The 19,619-nt window shown below is 42.8% G+C and overlaps 1 protein-coding gene across 4 annotated transcripts in view; it reads right to left on the bottom strand.

The window, feature by feature from the left end:
* The window catches only part of TRIO (trio Rho guanine nucleotide exchange factor), a 418,347-nt gene that overhangs the window by 258,812 nt on the left and 139,916 nt on the right, over positions 1-19,619 (bottom strand). For all 4 annotated transcript variants that reach the window (XR_004644600.1, XM_034761550.1, XM_034761548.1 and 1 more), the window contains exons 4-6: positions 14,993-15,185; positions 13,714-14,226; positions 7,322-7,444 (exon numbers count right to left, since the gene is read on the bottom strand). Coding sequence is in view for 3 of the 4 variants with exons in the window: in XM_034761550.1 (XP_034617441.1) it covers positions 7,322-7,444; positions 13,714-14,226; positions 14,993-15,185 (829 nt within the window). In the remaining variant the exon portion in view is untranslated. The remainder of the gene's footprint in view (positions 1-7,321; positions 7,445-13,713; positions 14,227-14,992; positions 15,186-19,619) is intronic.

Genomic DNA, 19,619 nt, shown 5'->3' with positions numbered 1-19,619 from the left:
TGCACACTCAGAGCCACAGTTAGGTTGACCTAACCCTCAGTGTAGACACAGCTAGGTTACAGAAGAATTCTTCTGTCAACCTATCGCCTCTCAGAGAGGTGGATTAACTATATCGATGGAAAACACACTTCCATCAAGGTAGGAAGCGTCTGCACTCGGGTGCTACAATGGCCCAGCTGCAGCACAGCAGCGGTGGCACATAGCGTAGATATAACCAACAATTGACTGTAATTGTCTACTCTATGTCAATCCCAACAAACACTGCTGTACCTTCACACATTAATTTTCAGGCATGCAGTGTGCTAAGCCCCTGGCAGTAGCCAAAGGTAGCTCAGCTTTAGCTTTCTCTTACCCAATTTAATTTTAAAGCAATACTAACACTGGCCTATATGATCATGTTCACAGCTTTGAGGAAAGCAAAACCATGGAAAGTGCAGGAAAACAGGTAGCAGAGGCGGTGAGAATATGTACAAAGGCCAATGAGAGTGTGAGGTTCCTAAAATAGATGTTTTAGAAATAGATTTATAATGGGATTTTTTTAGTAATAATTTTTTCAGTATTTTTATTATTCAATATATTTTTGTTAATGGTTATATAAGAGAAATGGGAGCTGCCCCTTTAAGGATAGGGTGGAGGCATAGTGACTGAGCTAATGCAGGGGCTCCCAAGGGCCTGACCAGTGCATGCTGCTGCTACAAGAGGAGGCTGGCCTGTAGTTGTCACCTAAAGAAAAGGTTTGGATCCCCAGCATAAACAAAGCTCTCTTTAAAAAGCCGAGTCTTGTAATGGAAGCTGCAACAACTGCTGTGCAAGATGTTCCTCATCCTCCCTCCACCCACACACTTGCACAGCTACTTCTGTCACCCCTGCCAGCATCTGCAGCCCATGGGGCACATGGAATGAGGGGGCATAGCCATCGAGCACGTCTTCCCTCCTCCTCCACATAAGGTGGACTGAAGTCTTCGTAACTGATCAATGATTGATAAACAAAGTTTCCGATCCCATGCGCTGAAAAAATAAAAAATAAATCAATCCTCAGACCCCAAAAATAATTAAATTGGCTTAAAGACCCAAACAATTTTTTCCACCATATGCATTTTGGGTTCTTTCTATTTGCCTTCTGTTTTTTGTGCTTTTAAGGTTTGTGGTTTTCAAGCTTCTTCACCTCAAACATGAGAGCTAGAAACTTAATTTTGATCAATCAAAGCAGAGATTCACAATCCCTTGACTCCAGGAGCTGGGTGTTACAGGCTGGCTAGCCCTGGTAGGAGGATTCTGACTCAGCTTCACCTGTGACAGATCAGTTACCCCTCCCTTCCTCTCCCCCCCGCTAATCCTGATCTGCTGGGCATCAGAGGGCCTAGGTCAATCATCAGATCCCCTGTGTAAGAGCTGGATGATTCCCATAAAAGCCTGGGAGAGCTCAACTGGAGAGAAGAGCTGCAGGAGGGAGGCTGTCTCCTGTTACTGGCACTGAAGGAAGAGGGTGGCAGGCAGGAGGGGAGCAAGCTACTGTGAGAGGGCCTGGGCAGGTCCAAATCCCAGATAGATGGCCTGGAGACAGACTAGGGATAAGAATCCATCTTGTGGAGAACAACCAGACTGGGGAAGGACTCCAGGGAGCAAGCCCTGGAGTCAGTGGCTCAGGTAAGAGGTGGGCCTCCAGGAAGAAAGTTGAAAAGGGTCAGCACGCTGCAGGAGGGTGGGGGGAGGGCAGCCCCTTCATTTTGTTTTCTTTGGGAATAAGGTTTAAATTAGTTTTCAGTGCCCCACTGGGGATGCTGAGATAAGTGGGCACCTGACAGAGCTTCCCTGAGTGAAGGTGGGCCGCACACATGGGGACATTGTGAAGATCAACTCTTAGGGCTTCAAGAAAAACGCTGAATATCGCTAAACTCAAGTAAGTCTCACAAGTTGATAATACTGAGTCAATGCTCTTTAAAGAAGTTCTAACACTTGAATGATTCCCAAGTGGTCAGAGTAAACAGGCTGGCAATAAGTTGTGCTACTATTGCTGAAGGCAAAAACAGACATTGAACATGCACGAAAGGGAAGGCCCTCTGGCTGACTGTCTTGAGATGGTAGATTTGATCTACAAGTGATTGCAAGCCCCCAGTTCTGTAGGCTTCCCTTGATTCATGCTGTGTTTATTCCATATCTCCAGCTGTCCCTTTGTGAAATGACAACATGGCTCAACAGAAGCACCAAAAAAAAGTTTGGAAATGCCTTGTTTCCCATTGCACATTTTTAATGTAAGTAGGGAAAACAGGGCCCACTGTGATCAAATTAGAGATTAATGTTAGCTGATGTACAACGGTTGCATTTTTTCAAGGTGGTGTGTGTCAGGCCATTTGACAACTAAGTTCAATAGTTTTGTTTTAAAATGATGTTCAGATAGGTGCTTTACTTGTGCCAAATACAGTGTGCTGAAGACTCGTTAGTTCTTTTCATCTTTGAAGATGAATCATTTGGAATAGTTTACCCTGCAGTTAGGGGAAGCACTAGAGTACAGAAAAAAGGTAATATATGCAGATGTGCTATTTTTTGTATTGCAAGGAAAAAGACTCTGCACTTGTCAAATTTATTCATCTGCAGACTAAACACATGAACTGGAGGTCATATACCCATAATTACACAGATGGTTAACTATATCAGATTTAAAATAGCAGTTTGCTTTTTGTTGTTTTATTCACACTTAAAACATTCAGCTGGCCCCCTCAGTCTCCTTGGGTATGCTCCTCTCCTCAGCATCTCTCACTGGACCCACAAAGACTCCTGTAGGTCACAGCTTCTTTACTATTGCTGGACCCAGCTTGTGTTCTGGCAGCAAGCTTCCATCTAGCATTTATTCTGATTAATGGAAAACTAGGAAGTACAGCACCAGCTACGCCTGTCCATTTTTCTGGATAAGGCCGTTGGTTGAACATACATTATGCCTCATTCAGCAATGAACTAATTACCAGATATGGAACTCAGTGATGTTCAAGCTTGTTTTTTCAGGCATTATTGGGGGGCGGAGGAGGGAGGGAGAAAGATTAGTTTGTTTCTTTGAAGGCCCTATTGTCTTGTTGAACCTGCAGCTGATTTGCTCTGAAATTTAACCTTGAAAAAGAATTTTTATTAATCAGATTCTGGACAAAAACATTTATGAGACAAACTTACATTTGCAAGCCCTATTCCCCCCCTCCACCCCCATTTTGGATTTAGATTACTCCTACAGGTGACAGAGCCATTACAACTGAATACAGCAACAACTTACACCTCCAAAATCTCTTGCATATAGAAAAGCTGTACATACCTAGCAGTTATTTTATCACTTTTCCTCCCTCCCCTCTACTTTGTCAGGGAGATGCAGGCTGGGGCAAGGGAGAAACAATCAATTTTTTTTAAAAATGAGAATATTTAAAATAGAATGTATGTAAGCTCTGTATGATTACAGACAATTTTTTCAAATCGAGACCATCAATTTACTGCTTACAAAACATGTGACATTTCTGATGACTGCAGTTTTTATAGGCTTCATTAAGATTGACGCTTTCCCTGTTCTCAGTTGCCTTTAACTTTGCTCAACTTTAATTGTTCAGGCTGAACTTGATAGTATGTTTCATCCACAATGCTTCAGCCATTTCTCAAAGTGAGATTAAAGAAAAATATGTTTTGCCTATGTTGAAACAATTCTTTCAGGTGTTTCATTGAGAAGCTCTGTACCTCCATGCTTTGGAGCAAAGGCTCAGGTGACAGGTGTCTTGCTAGTGTCTGGTATGTGCCTTTGGCTGTTCCTAGGGTGAGCAGATAGCAAATGTGAAAAACTGGGGACCCCCCCCTTTTTTTTGAGGGGTGAAGGAGTATAGTTGCATATATAAGACAAGCCCCTAAGTCTGGTCACTCTAGCTATTCCTATGAAAAAACATCCAAAGTTGGTGCACTTGTAAGATTTGAAAAACAACAGTTTGCAGATGCACTGTATAGGCTTTGTGAAGTTTGGCAGCTAAATTCACACACGATTTAATCTGCACTGAATGTGCTCCAGCCCAGGGCTGCGGAAGCCAGGCAGGGCTTCTCCTGCAACTGCTGCTCCCAGCTGTAGTGACACCAGAACTGACAGCAGGGAGATTCTCTCCTGTGCTTACTGCCAACCTCCACCACTCTGGCACCCAAGCAACAGGGAGGAGGAAACCTCCTGTCCCTAATTCAGAGGGGATGAGAGCCTGTAGGACAGGGATCACTAGTGGGACAAGTTGGACTGGGCTGAAGCAAAATAGCTAACCATTAGAGAAGACTTGCCTACCGAGCCTGGAATAGAACCCAAAATAACCAATAGCCAACATTCCTCTGCTGTCAGCAAATCTCTCTGAAACCCACTGGCAAAAAAATCCCGTCCCTCTCTAACGTTGTTAGGAAAACCTACTGCTGCTATTAGTTACTCCATTAGCTGAAGAGGTCTGCATGGTGGATCTAAATTAGGGATTCTCAAACTTCAATGCAACGTGACCCCCTTCTGACAATAAAAATTACTACATGACCCAAGAGGGGGGACCCAAGCCTGAGCCGCCCGAGGCCCACCACCCCAGGGTCGGGGCTCCCAAATCCAAAGCCCAAGGGCTTCAGCCCCAGGCAGGGGGCCTGTAACCTGAGCCCCAATGCCTTGGGCTGAAGCATTGGGGCTTTGGCTTCAGCCCCGGGCAGTGGGACTCGGGCTTTGGCCCTGGGCCCCAACAAGTCTAAGCCAGTCCTGGCAACCCCATTAAAACGGGATTGTGACCCACTTTGGAGTCCCGACCCCCAGTCTGAGACCCGCTGATCTAAATGTTCCAAACCTGCTGATGAATAACATGGGTGTCAATATAATCTCACATGATGGAATTTGCTTTTTTGAAAAGGTAGGAAATTACACACACAAAAGACTGTGTTGAAAGAACATTAAGGTTGCAAAGTCACACACTCAGAAGTTCAGATATACCAGAATTAAGGTGCCTGTGCAATCTTAATTTGGCCCCCCTGTGCAGATGCATAAATTGGAGTTATATAGCAGAGGTGACCAAACTGTGGCTCATGAGCCACATGCGGCTCTTTTACAATTAAAATGTGGCTTGCTGAGCCCCCCCCCCCCCCCCGATTCTCCGCCTATCAGAGGGGGCAGGGCAGTGGGGCTAGTTGCTTCTGCTAGAGAGTACTGGTGCCTGCGGGGCGGGACGGAGGGGGGGGGGGGGAGAGCATGTACAGTTTAAAAGGTTTGCCCCTCCCCCAACAGCTTGAGTCACAACCCCCTCTTACCATCAGGGGCCTCTCCCTGCAGCTCCCAGGTGTTAGCTCTGGTGGAGAGCAAACAGCCGGGAGCTACAGGAACAGGCCACTGCCTTTAGTTCCCTGGGGAGAGGCAGCAGCCCCCGCTCCCCCGCCTGCAGCTCCCAGCTGTTTGCCACTGCCTCTCCCCACAGCCACAGCTCCCAGCTTGCTGGCTCCAGCAGCTGCAGTGCAGAGAGGGGCCCTGAGGCATCATGTGACCACGCAGGGTCAGCAAACCTGGCAAAAATCTGAGGTGGCACGTGACTCCATGTGCCCCCTCGCGTGTCACCTCTGGTTCTGCCCAATGGGGACGGGAGTCTCAGGGCTTCAGCCCGGAGCCCCGGCAGGTGCCCCAGCTCTGGAACTTCTGAAGATTGCCGTATGCGGCTCAGAGGATCAGTAAGTTTGGCCACCCCTCTTATATAGTCTTTTATTACATGATCAAATAGTAATTTTACCACAGGACCCCTGCCTCATTCAGTCGATAAAACGGACTGATTTGCAATGAATGGTAATAATTAAAATAATGTTGACCTATAACTAAGTATAGCCTTTCCACTAAATCTGGCGGATGTTTCTTTGCTAACAAGGAAGATATAGTGTATCTATATTCATTTGATTAAGCAATTATATAACAACTTACATTTAAGCAGATTCTCAAAGTTTACATTTTTATGATGTTAGAAAACAGTGAATGATTCATTTCTTATTTACTAATTATTTTGTGTTGAGCTCTATTTGGATGGAAATTCAAATTCAATTAAAAAGACACCAAAACAGCATTTTATTTAATTTATCTTAAAAGTGCTGGATACACAAGAAAATAGTTTTGCAGTTTATCTAAGCATGTTTGGCATTTAAATTAACTATCTATTAAACAAAGCAAGTATCTGTAGTTAGTGATCCAAATGGATTGTTTCTGGACACCATGTGCTACCTACATTTTAGAACTACTAGATCTCACCCTCTCATACCTACTTTTTAATCTATAACCAAAAACCAGGAAAGCTTGTTTTCATCTTCAAACTCCCAAGTGGTTTCTTAGCTTTGAATTAGTGATTGAACTGAACTAGCTAAATAAACTGAAATCAAGAAAATAGTCCCTCTGTATCTGCAGAAATGACTCCTGATGTCAATAGCTGGTTTAGCACTTTAAACTCTGGTTCCAGGTGCTTAGCCAGTAACTGACACCAGTTCAGTGGTCTGACTTTGTTTAAAACTTGGCAGGCAAAAATGTACTAATTATTATTTTTTATTCAATTTAAAGAAGTTTAGGTTTTAACATAGGTTAATTCCAAGTTTAATTTTAAATAGGTTTATTTTAAAAACAAACGTGTATTTAATTTAAACTTTAAAAAAATCTGTTGGTTTTTTTTAAAAAAAATCCATTTTGTCCACACTGGAAGATAGTAAGTACCCATTCCATGAGAAAACATTTACTTCAACTTCATTCTGTTATGTCAGAATGATAAATGATCCCTTTTAAAAATTGAAGATTGTGATTACTGAGCTGACAGGCTCTTTCATCGAACAGTGAAATTTCTTATAAGTATTCAAGCATAAGTTGGAGTCAATTTATGGGTTTTCATATAACTAATTCTGCCCACATTGTGCGCCCATCTAGCATCATTCTTCATTTAAAGCCCTACGTGTTTTCTCTGAAGTTGCTGGCAATTTCTAAAGCAATACTTGAGACTCCACTACTGAAATGCTTGCTAGTAGTTGCCAAAGAACTATTCATTATCTGTATGCTGTACTTTCACCAATACTGACATGTGGTCTAATGGACAGGATACTGGGAGACTTGGAGCCAGGAGACCTGGATTCTACCATAGGTCTGGTAAAGTCACATCACCTCTATGTCTATTTCCCCTCTCAACCTTTCTTCAGATTCTAAACTCTCTGGAGCACAGACTGTTTCTCACTATGCATTTGCACAGAAACATGGTCCTGATTTTGGTCAGAGACTGTAAACATTTCCTTAAAATCCAACAGCTGTGCAAAATAAACTGTTTTTGCAAGTAACGTTTCTTACCATACAGTTCATGGCAAAGTGATTGTGCTGCGTCTGCAGCTCCATAGCGTGGGGGTGACTGGTTCCAATCTCTGTATAACTATTCAGAAACAGACCTTTGTTGTGTGTGATCCAGTCAAACATCTACAAGAAAAATAACGAGATCACTCATTTACAATGCAATGACAAGCTATAAACAAGGAACATGTGATTTCGCATTTTGAGAGAGAGACACAGATACTACAATAATGAAGCCTGAAGTTGCAGTTCATTTTTGCTACTTTGTTAATTTCAGTGTTAACCATCTCACAGTTTTCGCAAACGTTCTTTTTGGGCTGAAAGCACTGTGCTAGATCTCAGCCCAAAGATTGTCTTCACCCCATACTCTAGTTGCAGCAAAATCTGCTCCATTAAATTAGGGCCAGAGAAAAAAATCTTTACTTGAAGTGTGAAGGTATTGCACAGGTAATGCACAAATAAAGACAGCATTATAAAGCATCTACATTTTCATGTTGCTAATCTTCTCAATGCTGGCTTGCTAAATTTAAAAAAAAAATTAAGACAACCTATTAAAAGCCTAATTGTATAACTGCTTAAAAATATAATTTTAGTTATGTAATTGCCTGAATTCCTATCCATGTTTTATTTTAATTACAGCAGTGCAGCTTAAAGCCTATGCAATTATACGAAATATATATGTTCAAGTACACTATCACAACTTCCTCCATTTTTGTCTTACATACAATAGTCACAAAATCCTACATTATGACAATGCCAAGGTTTTTAAATTCAACATAAATGCAGGAAATGCAAGTTATACTCCCAACCACCATCTAAGTGAGAACTCCGCGCAACTGATGTACCTTGAATTATTGGCTACATTATTAAGTGTGACTTCAAATACAGCATTCAACATGTAGATTAGTTAATGTTGTATTTCCTTCACTTTTTAATTGCCCGTTTTCGGTGTGTGTGGATTAACAGAATTAACATTCACCTAGATTTTTTGCATGCAATGTATTATATATTTGATGCTAGGGAGCCGTTCAGTTTTTTGCCGGTGGAAGGTGAAACCCTACAGAGAACAAGCAGCCCGGCAAAACAGATGCAGAGCTTGATTCCCTGCTGTGATCATCAACTCCTCCATAATTCTAAACTGAAGAGACCACCTGCTCTCTGAGCTGGGTGAAAAGGATTCCTTGATGAAAGAACACAGCGAGGAACCAAAAGTGCTGCCAAGTTCAAAATATCAGCCTTAATATACATAGGTTACCAAAGCAACACTAATAACTTCAGTTCTCCATTCCTCCATGAGCTGGGAACACAGAATATATTGTAAGTGGCCGGGCTGAATGTCAGGACCTAGGAGCAGGAAAAGCCAAGAGTGTGACAGCTTCCATGTGAGGGCAATCCAGACATACCTGAGCAAAGAGGTTGAAAGTTTAGAAGAAAATCTCAGGTCTGCGTGACCCATGCCTGCAGACTTGGTGTTTCTAAGCCTGTGCTTGGGTATCCACATTGCATTGGAAACCCAGACTTTACAACCATGCTGGCACATCCAAACTGCTTTACGCATACCCAAGTCAGAACTTCAGCTTCTCTGGGTGTTTAGCATCATATCCCAGAGTTCCTAGCTCTCTAGCTAGCTGAAGCTGCTCTGTGCTTGGTTATGGGAGAACCGGTCTGTGGAAGTTGACAGGAAGTATTTTGCATGGTTTTAGCACACCAACACATCCAGCCAAGCCATTTTGAGTTCATATGCTCCCAGCAGTCAGAGCCATCAACATGGATTCCGACTTGGCGGAAAAACTTTTCCATCTCATGCTGCCAGTCCTAGTTCACAAATCAGGCAGAGCATCTGCAAGATGCTGGTGGACACTTCAGCGGCAGTTTCTGAGCTGCCAAAGGCACCTCTCAGAAGGGGGTACTGACATGCCAGCCATGACCCAGCTGATGCTGCTCATGTCTGTTACCTTAGCCACAGATTCCCTCTATGTTGACCAGCACTTCTGGAGCAGGGCCACAGCACAGATTGGTGGGATCACATCGTCATACAGACTTGGGGTGACTAGTCAAGCGCAGTCCTTTCGCATGAAGAAACAGATGTTCCTGGAGATATGCAATCAGCTTGCCCCATCCTCCAGTGCCAGTACACCCATATGAGGGCAGCCAGGCCAGTCCAGAAGCAGGTCACCATAGCCATCTGGCAGCTAGTTCCCCAGCCTGCTACAGGTCTGTGGCTAACCAGTTTAGAGTTTGCAAATCACTGTGCGAGTTGTTGTGGCAGAGGTTCGAGAGATGATCAGGACTGTGAAGTTCGGAAAGGTGGTAAGCACTACAAATGTTACTGCACAATGTCTGGGAGGACAAGGGGAAACCTCTTCTAGTAGACTCAGGACACTCCTGGATTTCTGAACTGGCATACAAAGCCAGACAGTGCATCTGTCATAAATGGTGCTGGATCCAGATGTCCCACAGAAATTAGGGATGCTTTATGTGCCCACATACCAGGTTTGCATGAGGCCATGCATAAGGGGGAATGAAGTGTTATTTTAAGTCATGCTCTGTATGGGTGAAAGGCAGCTGTGGGATTTTTTTTTTTTCCTTTTTCTTTTTTAAGTGTGTTGGTAATATGAATTCTGGAAACACTTTCATGAAACGTATGGAGATGTTATACATTTTATGAATATTGGCCAGGTACTTCAGTTCAATTTATGGATTACTCTGAAGTTTGTAAATTTTATGAAATTTACTGAGAATGGGCAAGTGATGACCTTTATTAACGTTTGCCACTTAAGATTACATATAATAAAACTTGAATTCCACACAAGGCTATAGTAGCAAGACTTTATTTAATACATGTATTAAAATACCAATATAAGAACCAGAAAAGCAGACCATACACCACAATAACCAAGTTCTGTGCCAGAACAGTGAAAGGTGCATGTTATCAAATGACATGGCCAACTATTCCTGGGTGTCCCCTGCTTGACTTTCCGGTGCATTTTATACCTGTGGGCTGCAACTGGACTTGAATGGATGAATCCAGAGGGTATATCTGCCCATTCCATGTGCTACTGTTCATTGCCTGTGACATGATCCAGCCAACTGCTGAACTGCTACACAGTCTGCAGGACACAATAATGTGGAGGGAATTCAGGGCATGGGGCTAAAGCTGGCAGTGGCAGTAGAACCTGCAGTGTGGTAGCCATGAGTAAAAGTAATAGCTTGAACTGCTCCTTCTGCTGCACTCAGTCTTCCTCCTTCAACCTGCAGGCATGCTCCATGAATCTCTCTGCCAATCCCTGCTCACGCTGTGCAGCGTCTCTCTCTTTCCAATCTTCTCTCATCCTTATCCTTCTGATATTTCATTGGGCACTTCTGGAACTCTATCTGCTGATTCATTCTATCTAGAATCTCTCCCACCAGCTCATCTCAGATTTTCTGCTTGCCCGCCCACTCCCCCAGGCTCCTAGTGCCATGTATTTGCCCTGCAGAGGTGAAAGAGTCTCAAAGGGGGGTGGGAGAGCACATTATTGTCCAGTCATTAAAAATTATATTTTCCACTTTATCAAAGGAGCTACTTTAATTCAAGGTCAAAAGATTTTACTTTTCAGCAATGGACTGTATTTTATTCACACAAAAAACATTGGCCATTGAAGATCTCCTCCAGAGCAGCACTGAAAGCCATGGACCAAATTAGACATTGTCGTTTTGTTTGGACTCATAATAGCCAGCTTTTTGGAGGACTCAGTTTACAGAACAGTATGGGCATGGCTAATTTGTAAGGTGCACTGTATTAGAGGGGAAGAGTATGTAAGGTTAATTGTGGGGCCCCAATCCATCCTTATAACAGCCATTAACTAGTAAGAATTTTATGATAACCACTTAACTTTCTTCCTCATTTTACGGTATCCATTTTGAATCCCAAGTGGTGGTGGGAGGAAAGCGGGGGGTGCTAAGGGAATGGCGTGGGCTCTGCCATGAACAGAAGCACATCCAAACCCTGTCTGGTATTCATAACGTAATAGACATTCCTCCCTTCCGTATGTTAATGGACATGGCGGCAGAAGTTTACCAGGGTCCGGCTTCGGTGTTTGCTCTGATGCCAATTCTAGAGCGCGCTGCTCCCAAGGGCTGTCCCCAAACAGCTCCTCTGAGTAAGGACCCAGGATATGCTGCATCTATTCCAGTAGCATAGCCTCTTCAGTTACCGGCCTCAGCACCAGGGTCACTTCTTGCCATTCATCCAGCTCTCGTCCAGCGGTGCCTCTGATTGGGGGGGTTATAGGGGCACCATCTCCACTCAGCACAGTCATGCACCGTTGTGTGCTCAGTGCACACTACAGTTCCCAGTACCCGGATGAATTTCTCATAAAAGAGGCAGGACGACAGGGAGTTCCCAAAAGGTTCCGTTGACATCCTTGAATCTGCAGTACTTGGTCTTCAGACACTGGCCCAAGTCCAGAAGGGTTCCTGGCCTAGTCAGACTAATTTCTGTGTGGACTGAAAGGGGTTTGGGCTTAAACCTGATTCAGAATCTAAGCTTCATGTGCTGTGAATACATACTCTTAAGGCAGTAGTTCTTAACCCACGGCCCAATCAACACACAGCTGCAGCCCATGTGACATGCTCAAGGTCATACAGGTAGTATATATATTGTGTGGATGAGGCCCACATAACACAGAGAGCTGCATATGTGGCCCACAATGGTAAATAGGTTGAGAACCACTGTCTTAAGGTCTTATCTGGACTAGAATAAAAAGGTGTGTGTATTAGAACATACTAGCTAGCACAGACAAGTTTTATAAATTTAGCACGATGCCTTTAAAACTTGCTGAGCTGCTTAGCACGTGTTAGCTAATTAATACCCACACCTTTTTTCCTAGTTTAGACAAGAACAAAGAAACATTAACCATCACAGAGCACGGCTACCCATATAAGCAAATCCCAGAGGTGAACAATCTCAGCTTTATCAACTCATAACCTACCTATTCCAGTCACTGGGAGATAGAAAAAAGGGAAGAGATTTTTTTTCTGAGAGACTGAAAAGACAAAACTCTGAGTGATTGGCATAAACCCTACAATCAAAACTTTTAAGCAGGAGTAACAATATGAATCAGGAGTTTTTCAGGTAAGACAATAAGGAAAATAGTTGTCAAGTGCCATATTTAGGTGCCTTAAACATTAACTCTTCCTTCATATGCTTTCTGTACAAAATTATCATAGCAAGAAATTTGCAGCTTTGTAGGCTTTCAATCCCTGCCAGAGTAACTGAATTAACACATTTCTGAGGAGATATGGGACATCATGAATGCTGGATGACAGAGAGCATTAAAACTTGGTCAGATTTTTTCTGTGCGTGTGTTTTTGAGCTAATGTAACCAAAGTTAAGAGTTCTCCAACCACTATGTGCATCATTTATTTTTTTTTTCAATTCCTGCACGGCAGAAACAGCTTCTATTTACTTTTTTGATAATTTTCCTTTGGTCACAAATCATACGTAGCAGCATCTCCAGGTGAAATTATAATCTGAGCATTTTAGAAAATGGGCCAAAACCCACTCTTCAAGTGTTTTGGCAGTCTAATTTCAGCCTCTCTTAGGAAGAAGCTACCACCTTTCCAGAAAGCTTTGTGATCAAATACACAGTTGTCATCAGTTTCTAGCTATGTCACATCTTCTGAAGCAGAACTGCTTTTACTCTAATGCACGTGTAACTCTTTACCCCTTACCAAACAAACCCTGGTAATACTCTGAACACAAATGTGAAGTGACTGTTCTATCTATGGCCATTCATTAGGCTTCCCCACAACTAGGGTGTGCACTCTTTTCAAAAGATATTATCAACCACTAAAAATGAATCTCAGGAAATTAGACAGCACATCCGTCTTGCCCAGTAATTAACACAGGACTCTTAAACATGTCAATGTAGGCATCTTTTTCCCCCTCCTGTAGTTCACGAGAGTTTAACTCATTCTGACCACTTACAGACTGAGCAAGTGTCACTCAACTAGAGACTGGGATGATGCATCACTGCATTCACCCTGCTGCAGCAGAGGGACATTGCTCTTTAACAGTATTTTGTGTCAGCCAAAATACCATTCTAAAATAAACTTACTGCAGCTGAAGTGTCTGTGTGTCACTCACAACCCAAATCCCTGTCAGTTAATCAAGTTCACTGAAACACCAATTATCCATATTAGAAACCGAGTTCAGAAAATACTAAAAACCGCTTTGAATAAAACAGTCCCCGCTACCTCAATGGAAAGTTGTACTTAGTAGTTCTTAGAGAATGTTTTGCAGCTTTCACTGTCATTTTTTTTTTTTTTTTTTTAAATCAGACAAGACCAGCCTTAGTACCTTGGAGGTGATGGTGCATGTTTGTTTCCCCTCCACCCCACAGCCCTTTTACCTTTTCAGCATCTTGCTCAAACAGCCTGAGCTGAAAACATTGGTCCAGTTTCAACTTCCGCACATGCCACATCTGATGCAGATGCTGCCGAGTTGAGTGCAGCCGGTCCAACATGGTGGATACTTTGGGTAAAAGGTTCTGCAAGTCTGCGTTCCCTGACCCAGAGTTCTTTTTGGGGAAACTTTCACTGCTCTGTATCCGCTGGAGCAGCTTTTGTCCTTCCAAGTCAAGGTCCTCAATAGGGGCCTTAATGACTTTCTTCTTCAATTGTGAATGCTCCTCAATCATATTTCGAGCACCCTCCAAGTCCTGAGGCAATTCCTTTTTAGCCAATATATCCTGCAGTTCCTCCAGTCTGGACAGCATGTGGGTTGCACTGCTTATGTAGTCCTCAAAGGCAACTCTGATTTCAATCCATTCCTCATGGTTATACTCCAAACAGCCATCAAATTCTGGAGTTAGTTGAGAGGGGTCAACTACTTTGGTAAGGCCTTCCAGAGATACCATGTTAGTCTAAAACACAATGAAGAATATTGCAATCACAAATCTGATGCATTTGGAAAATACAGTGAAAATACAGTTCAAAGCATCTAGTTAATATTTTCTATGCTTGTATTTTGAACAATAATCAACATTAAAAACAACATGGCAACACACACTGCTTTATTTACAAAGCATATGTGGCCTTAGAAACCACAAATCTAGGCAATGGAGCCTCTTGCTTTCCATATATTTCCATTTCAAGGGGAGCACTTAGGTCAGCTTTGGAAATCCTACCCCCTGGGAGGCAAGATACTAAATCCTGCAGAAACCCAATCTCTTGTTCACAATGGGTTTTTATAGCTAACTCATGTCTCATGTTTACATTTATCATCTCATCATGCTTCATGAGAAACAGCTACACTCCTTTTGGCGACTGTTTTGATTAAAGTTTTGAAGTACCCATTGCAGAGTGGGAGGATAAGACCACAGGCTGGGTGGCAGCTTTCCTTTGCATGTCATACTGGTATTAACAGTTACCACTACCTTGGCTAAGTGGAAAAATCTCTTCCCTTCATAGGAAGAGGCCAAGATCTTTTTCATGAATTTAACAGAGATTCCTTTAACATGAGACTAAAAATAGACCCACACTTTTTGCAGTCCTGCAGCTTGATTTAGCTCTCCACCCATCCAAACGCCAAGGTTCAGCTCAACTATTTTTAATAAAAAACAGAGCTAGTTGGACCAAAACTCCCCATGAACTAAGCAGTAAGCCTACATTTTTCTATCTTGCTATTACCTCAAATTCAAACTTAGAGCTGCCGAAGTTAGTCCTCTGTTTTTGCCAGAAGTTGTCCGGCTTGATTATCAGTGCAACATGAATACAACAGGGAAAGGATTCCTGTAAAATCTTCAGCAGAGGCTTAATAGAGTCCCATTTAGATCCACGCATGTCTACAATCACTGTGAATCCTCGTTTACAAACTTCTTCACTGGGGGGAGAAAGAAAAGAAAAGAAAATGTTAATATGCACTATTACAAGTTAAAGGCCAAATTAGGCATCTCTTGTTCCATCACAATTCTTGGTAATTCACAAAAAGATGAACAGGAGTACTTGTGGCACCTTAGAGACTAACAAATTTATTAGAGCATAAGTTTTCGTGGACTACAGCCCACTTCTTCGGATGCATATGAAGTGGGCTGTAGTCCACGAAAGCTTATGCTCTAATAAATTTGTTAGTCTCTAAGATGCCACAAATACTCCTGTTCTTCTTTTTGCGGATACAGACTAACACGGCTGCTACTCTGAAACTTGGTAATTCAGTTACCTGTGTAACCGGAGCAGGATTTGGCCTAAATGCTTACAATCAGATGTACTAACCAGGTCTAGAACTACACCCTGGTAAAGGAAGCACAAAACTTGCTCTTAGGCAAGATTAGTATTTCATTTCCAAGCTCTCTATGTAGTTATCATTTTTCAGCCTTGTTGTGAATCGGCAGAGCAGCAACCATATTCACAAGCTGTTTTTCAATGCTGTACTAGTATCATTCATTTTGTATACCTATATTTTATTCTCTTACGCTGTACCCCATGGAAGGAGAGAGAGTCCATTTTAGCAGCAAAATGCATTAATTAATACCTGATTTTTTTATCCCTTCTGCACATCAATGACATACCTCTTCGTGTCTGGAGAGTGGGGGTACTCTAGTACCAACTTTGCTATGCAAATTAACTGGATGAGTCTCAAACAAAAATGCATGAAGACAATTAAATAGGTATCTATGAAAGATGTGTCCAGTGTTAAACATTAGCAGTGCTGTGGTCCCAAGGTCAAATAATCCAGACTGACCAATCTAAAAGTTAAGTATAATCTAAAAATAGCTGATGAAAAAGTTTTCCAGGCTGCTGAGGAAAAAAGTGAAGTTTATCCATTGGTAAAATGTGAGCTCAGTTTTACTGGCTGAGCAGAAAGCAGCCCTACACTCTATGGCACTGGAAAATGCTGATTTCCACTACAAGCACCGTGTTGTCATTAATGACGATCTTGGGGTGAGGGGTTCTGGCACTACAGAGTTTCTTCCGCCAGCAGCATCAAATGGGCGCTCTATGGGACTATGTTACTGGAAATCAGGGTACTGGAAGCCCAGGCCCCCCATCCCTCCCCCAACCCATCTGGGCCATCCCACTCTGGCCAGGCACCTCATTCCTCCCCGTATACGGAGTGATCCAATGGCCAAATGACAAACTCATTGTCATAATGACCATAGTCATTTGGCCAGAGAGCCTCTATAGGCTGGTAGCTGGGTCTCCCAAAGCCAGTGGTCTAGAAGTTGTAAGGAGGGTGCTACGACTTCCACCCCCAAATGCCTATTTGTGACTCTAGCCCTTTACAGATGTCAGAATAAAAATCCATTTCAGGCCAAACAAACATATTTTCATGTAAATGCTTCCCCGTACTCTAATTTTTTGATTCACTGACATTTTCTGCAATTTTTGGATTCAGTTTGGGTCAAACTTTTTATTATTTATTATTATTATTATTATTGTTGTTGTTGTTTTAGAACTGCCAGCGAACCAGGAAAATCCATTATTCACCTAGCTCTATGTGCAATAGTTACGTGCTCTTATTTTTAGTCTGCAAAGAAACTGCAGCAAACTTTGAAAGCACATCACCAAATCAATGAGACTATGTGAGTGAATTTGAACCACTTGAATGAGCAAGATTTGAAACATCGAGCCCTAAAAAATAATTTATTCAGAGTTGGGTCAAAAAAGGTCAAGTATTTTAAAATATGTTTGTTTGTGACTCAATAAACTACATTCTAGAGAATTTGCTCATCAATTTTCGTGCAGCAAAGCAGCAGCTTGATTTAATCCTTACCTTTTACATTTTTAAAATGTAAAAGCATTAAAATAAGGCTACGGCTCAGATCACCTTTAGGTTTATTAATTTCACATCATATTTTCTCTCAACTTAAGTTTTCTAAAGAACAATCAAACTGAATGCTGGTGTGAAACCAACCTGCTCAGAGAAAAAAAATTAGACACAAATGTATCCATATTTATTAGCCCTGAACAAAAGCAACATAAAAATTGCTGTAGTGGAACTCTCAAAGAGCGAATTTATGACAAGATTTTCAAAAGCATCTAGTTAATTGAGAGTACAACTCCCAATGACTTTCAACGGAACTTGTGCTCCTGATTCATTTTTGAAAACTAAGCCTTAACCCAGTAGTTGTTCCCTGGCAGTGGTCTACTCAGAAAAAGATAAAACCGTGCTGCAGTTGGACTTTAACTGGGGTGATAGCTAAGAGAAGACAATACCGCCCAGGCTTAGCCAGAGATCTGCTTATACCCGAAGCACTGCTATTGTTACCCATTTTAATAGCTCTGTGTAAGCACAGAGGCCTTTCACTTGCTGCTGTAAGTACACAGAGGGAACAGGGGAGGTCACTGCTTCTCTATTTTGCACTTGTTCCTCCTTCTCCTCCACCCTGAATAGGAAAGGCATTGCTCCCAGCTACAAGGGCTAGGGGAGCCCCCCGGCATTAACTGACAATGGATCCAAGGCTCTAAAACGGACCTTCCTCTCCAACAAAATCTTCCGTTTTGCACCTTAATGGTCCTTCTACTTAAGGGCTGCAATAGCTACCTTCTGCTTCAGCTTACTCCCTCGGAACTCTAGCCAGTACCACTTTGCCCCTTCCCTATCAAATCCTGCGGAGAGTCTATGGCTTTCCTCACGACTTGTTTTGGGAAGGGACAGGTGGTGGGGCAAAGATAACAGATCGCTTCTGCTCACTTGGAGCCCAACTCAGGTGTAGCACCGGCAGCCGTTTCCAGCCCTGAACACATTCATGAATACAAGCCTCCAACACCTTTCTATTCCCTTGAGATAATTCAGACAGAGGGTGAAATCTCTTGTCCATTAAAGCTAGCAGCTTTGGCACACCTATTCAGTTCCCAGAACCTCCTGCCATTGTGTAAACCACTTAAAACACACCAATAGCAAAGCATGTGAACTACCTCAAATTCAAAAAATATTGTGTAACAGACAAGGAACAGCCAGTCAGAAATAGGTAAGAGTCACATAATACAGGGATTCTGCCAAAAGACTCAGGTGACATTAGGAAAGCATGCGTTGGAGGATTGTTTAGCCCCCTACTGTATCATAAGTTACAGTGGCTTGTTTACACAAACTTGTGCCAAAACAAAAGAAATCCGTTTTAATGCACACTTTTTGGGGGTCTGTTTTCAGTTTGTGTATAAGCCAGCCCTTACTATCTGTAAGAGACAACTCCTTTTTACCACTTTGGCAGTTTAAAAGTGCTGTACAGCCAGACAGTTCAGCCATCACGGGTAACACTAGTTTAACGAGACTTCCCTGGATGTAGAAACTATTTCTCAATTCCTTCTTGGAACCCCCGCCATAGTAGGCCTTGCCAGAGAGAAGGTCTTGTGGCTTTGTACTGCTGCCTTCCAGCTAGTCTCAGCTATTAGAACCACTCCTTCAGGTCAGACTGCTGAGGTGATGAAAGCAGCCTTCGGGCTAATTTAACTCACACCAGAGTTGGCAGGCCTTAGCTGGACCCAGAATAAAGGGCATACAGTAGTCAGCTCTGTCCCCACTCTGTCCTGCACTGAGAATAGCTCAGCTGAAGCAGAGGCTGGGGCAGATACTTTTCTTTAATACCAGCTCCAATTTGTGTATTTTTGAAGGCGTTTTTCGTTGTGTTTCAGAGCATATAAGATGTCCAAGTTACGATGGTAGACGACATTATTATTCAAACAGGTATTCTTTATAGTTTTACATATTGCTTTCTTCTTAGGCCTTGTATCAACAAGTTTAGTTAGTCAATTAATTGTAACTGTGCTAGTTCAAGACCTGTTAGGAACTACGGTAGACTTCAATACCACTAACATGTGTTAACAGATCATGACAGGTTTCAGAGTAGCAGCCGTGTTAGTCTGTATCCGCAAAAAGAACAGGAATACTTGTGGCACCTTAGTCTCCTGTTCTTTTAACAGATCATGGTCAACCCAAGGAGGCGGCCGAGGTGTTCAATGCTATCAACACTAGGTACTAACGTGGTTTTTAAATCAACTTTTTCTCCTACTTTTGACAAGTCTTTTGAGTGATGTTCTCATTATTTCAGAATGCAAGCACCCTTGTATGACCATCTAGACCAGTGGTTCCCAAAGTGGGGTTCGCAGAACGTTTCAGGGGGTTTGCAAGAAAAATTTCATTAATGGCGGCCAGAGGACTCTGCTGGGACCCAGTTGCAGGGTAGACAGCCCGAGCCCCAGGGAGAGCGGGGCCAGGCAGTTTGATCCAGCAGCCCGAGCCCTCCCAGTCAGCGGTGGAGCCAGCAGCCCGAGCCTCAGGGAGAGCGGGGCCGGGCAGTTTTGAGCCGGCAGCCCCAGC

Source organism: Trachemys scripta, chromosome 2 (assembly GCF_013100865.1).
Source record: "Trachemys scripta elegans isolate TJP31775 chromosome 2, CAS_Tse_1.0, whole genome shotgun sequence".
Classification (NCBI taxonomy): Eukaryota; Metazoa; Chordata; order Testudines; family Emydidae; genus Trachemys; species Trachemys scripta.
This window is presented reverse-complemented; position numbering and strand designations above follow the sequence as displayed.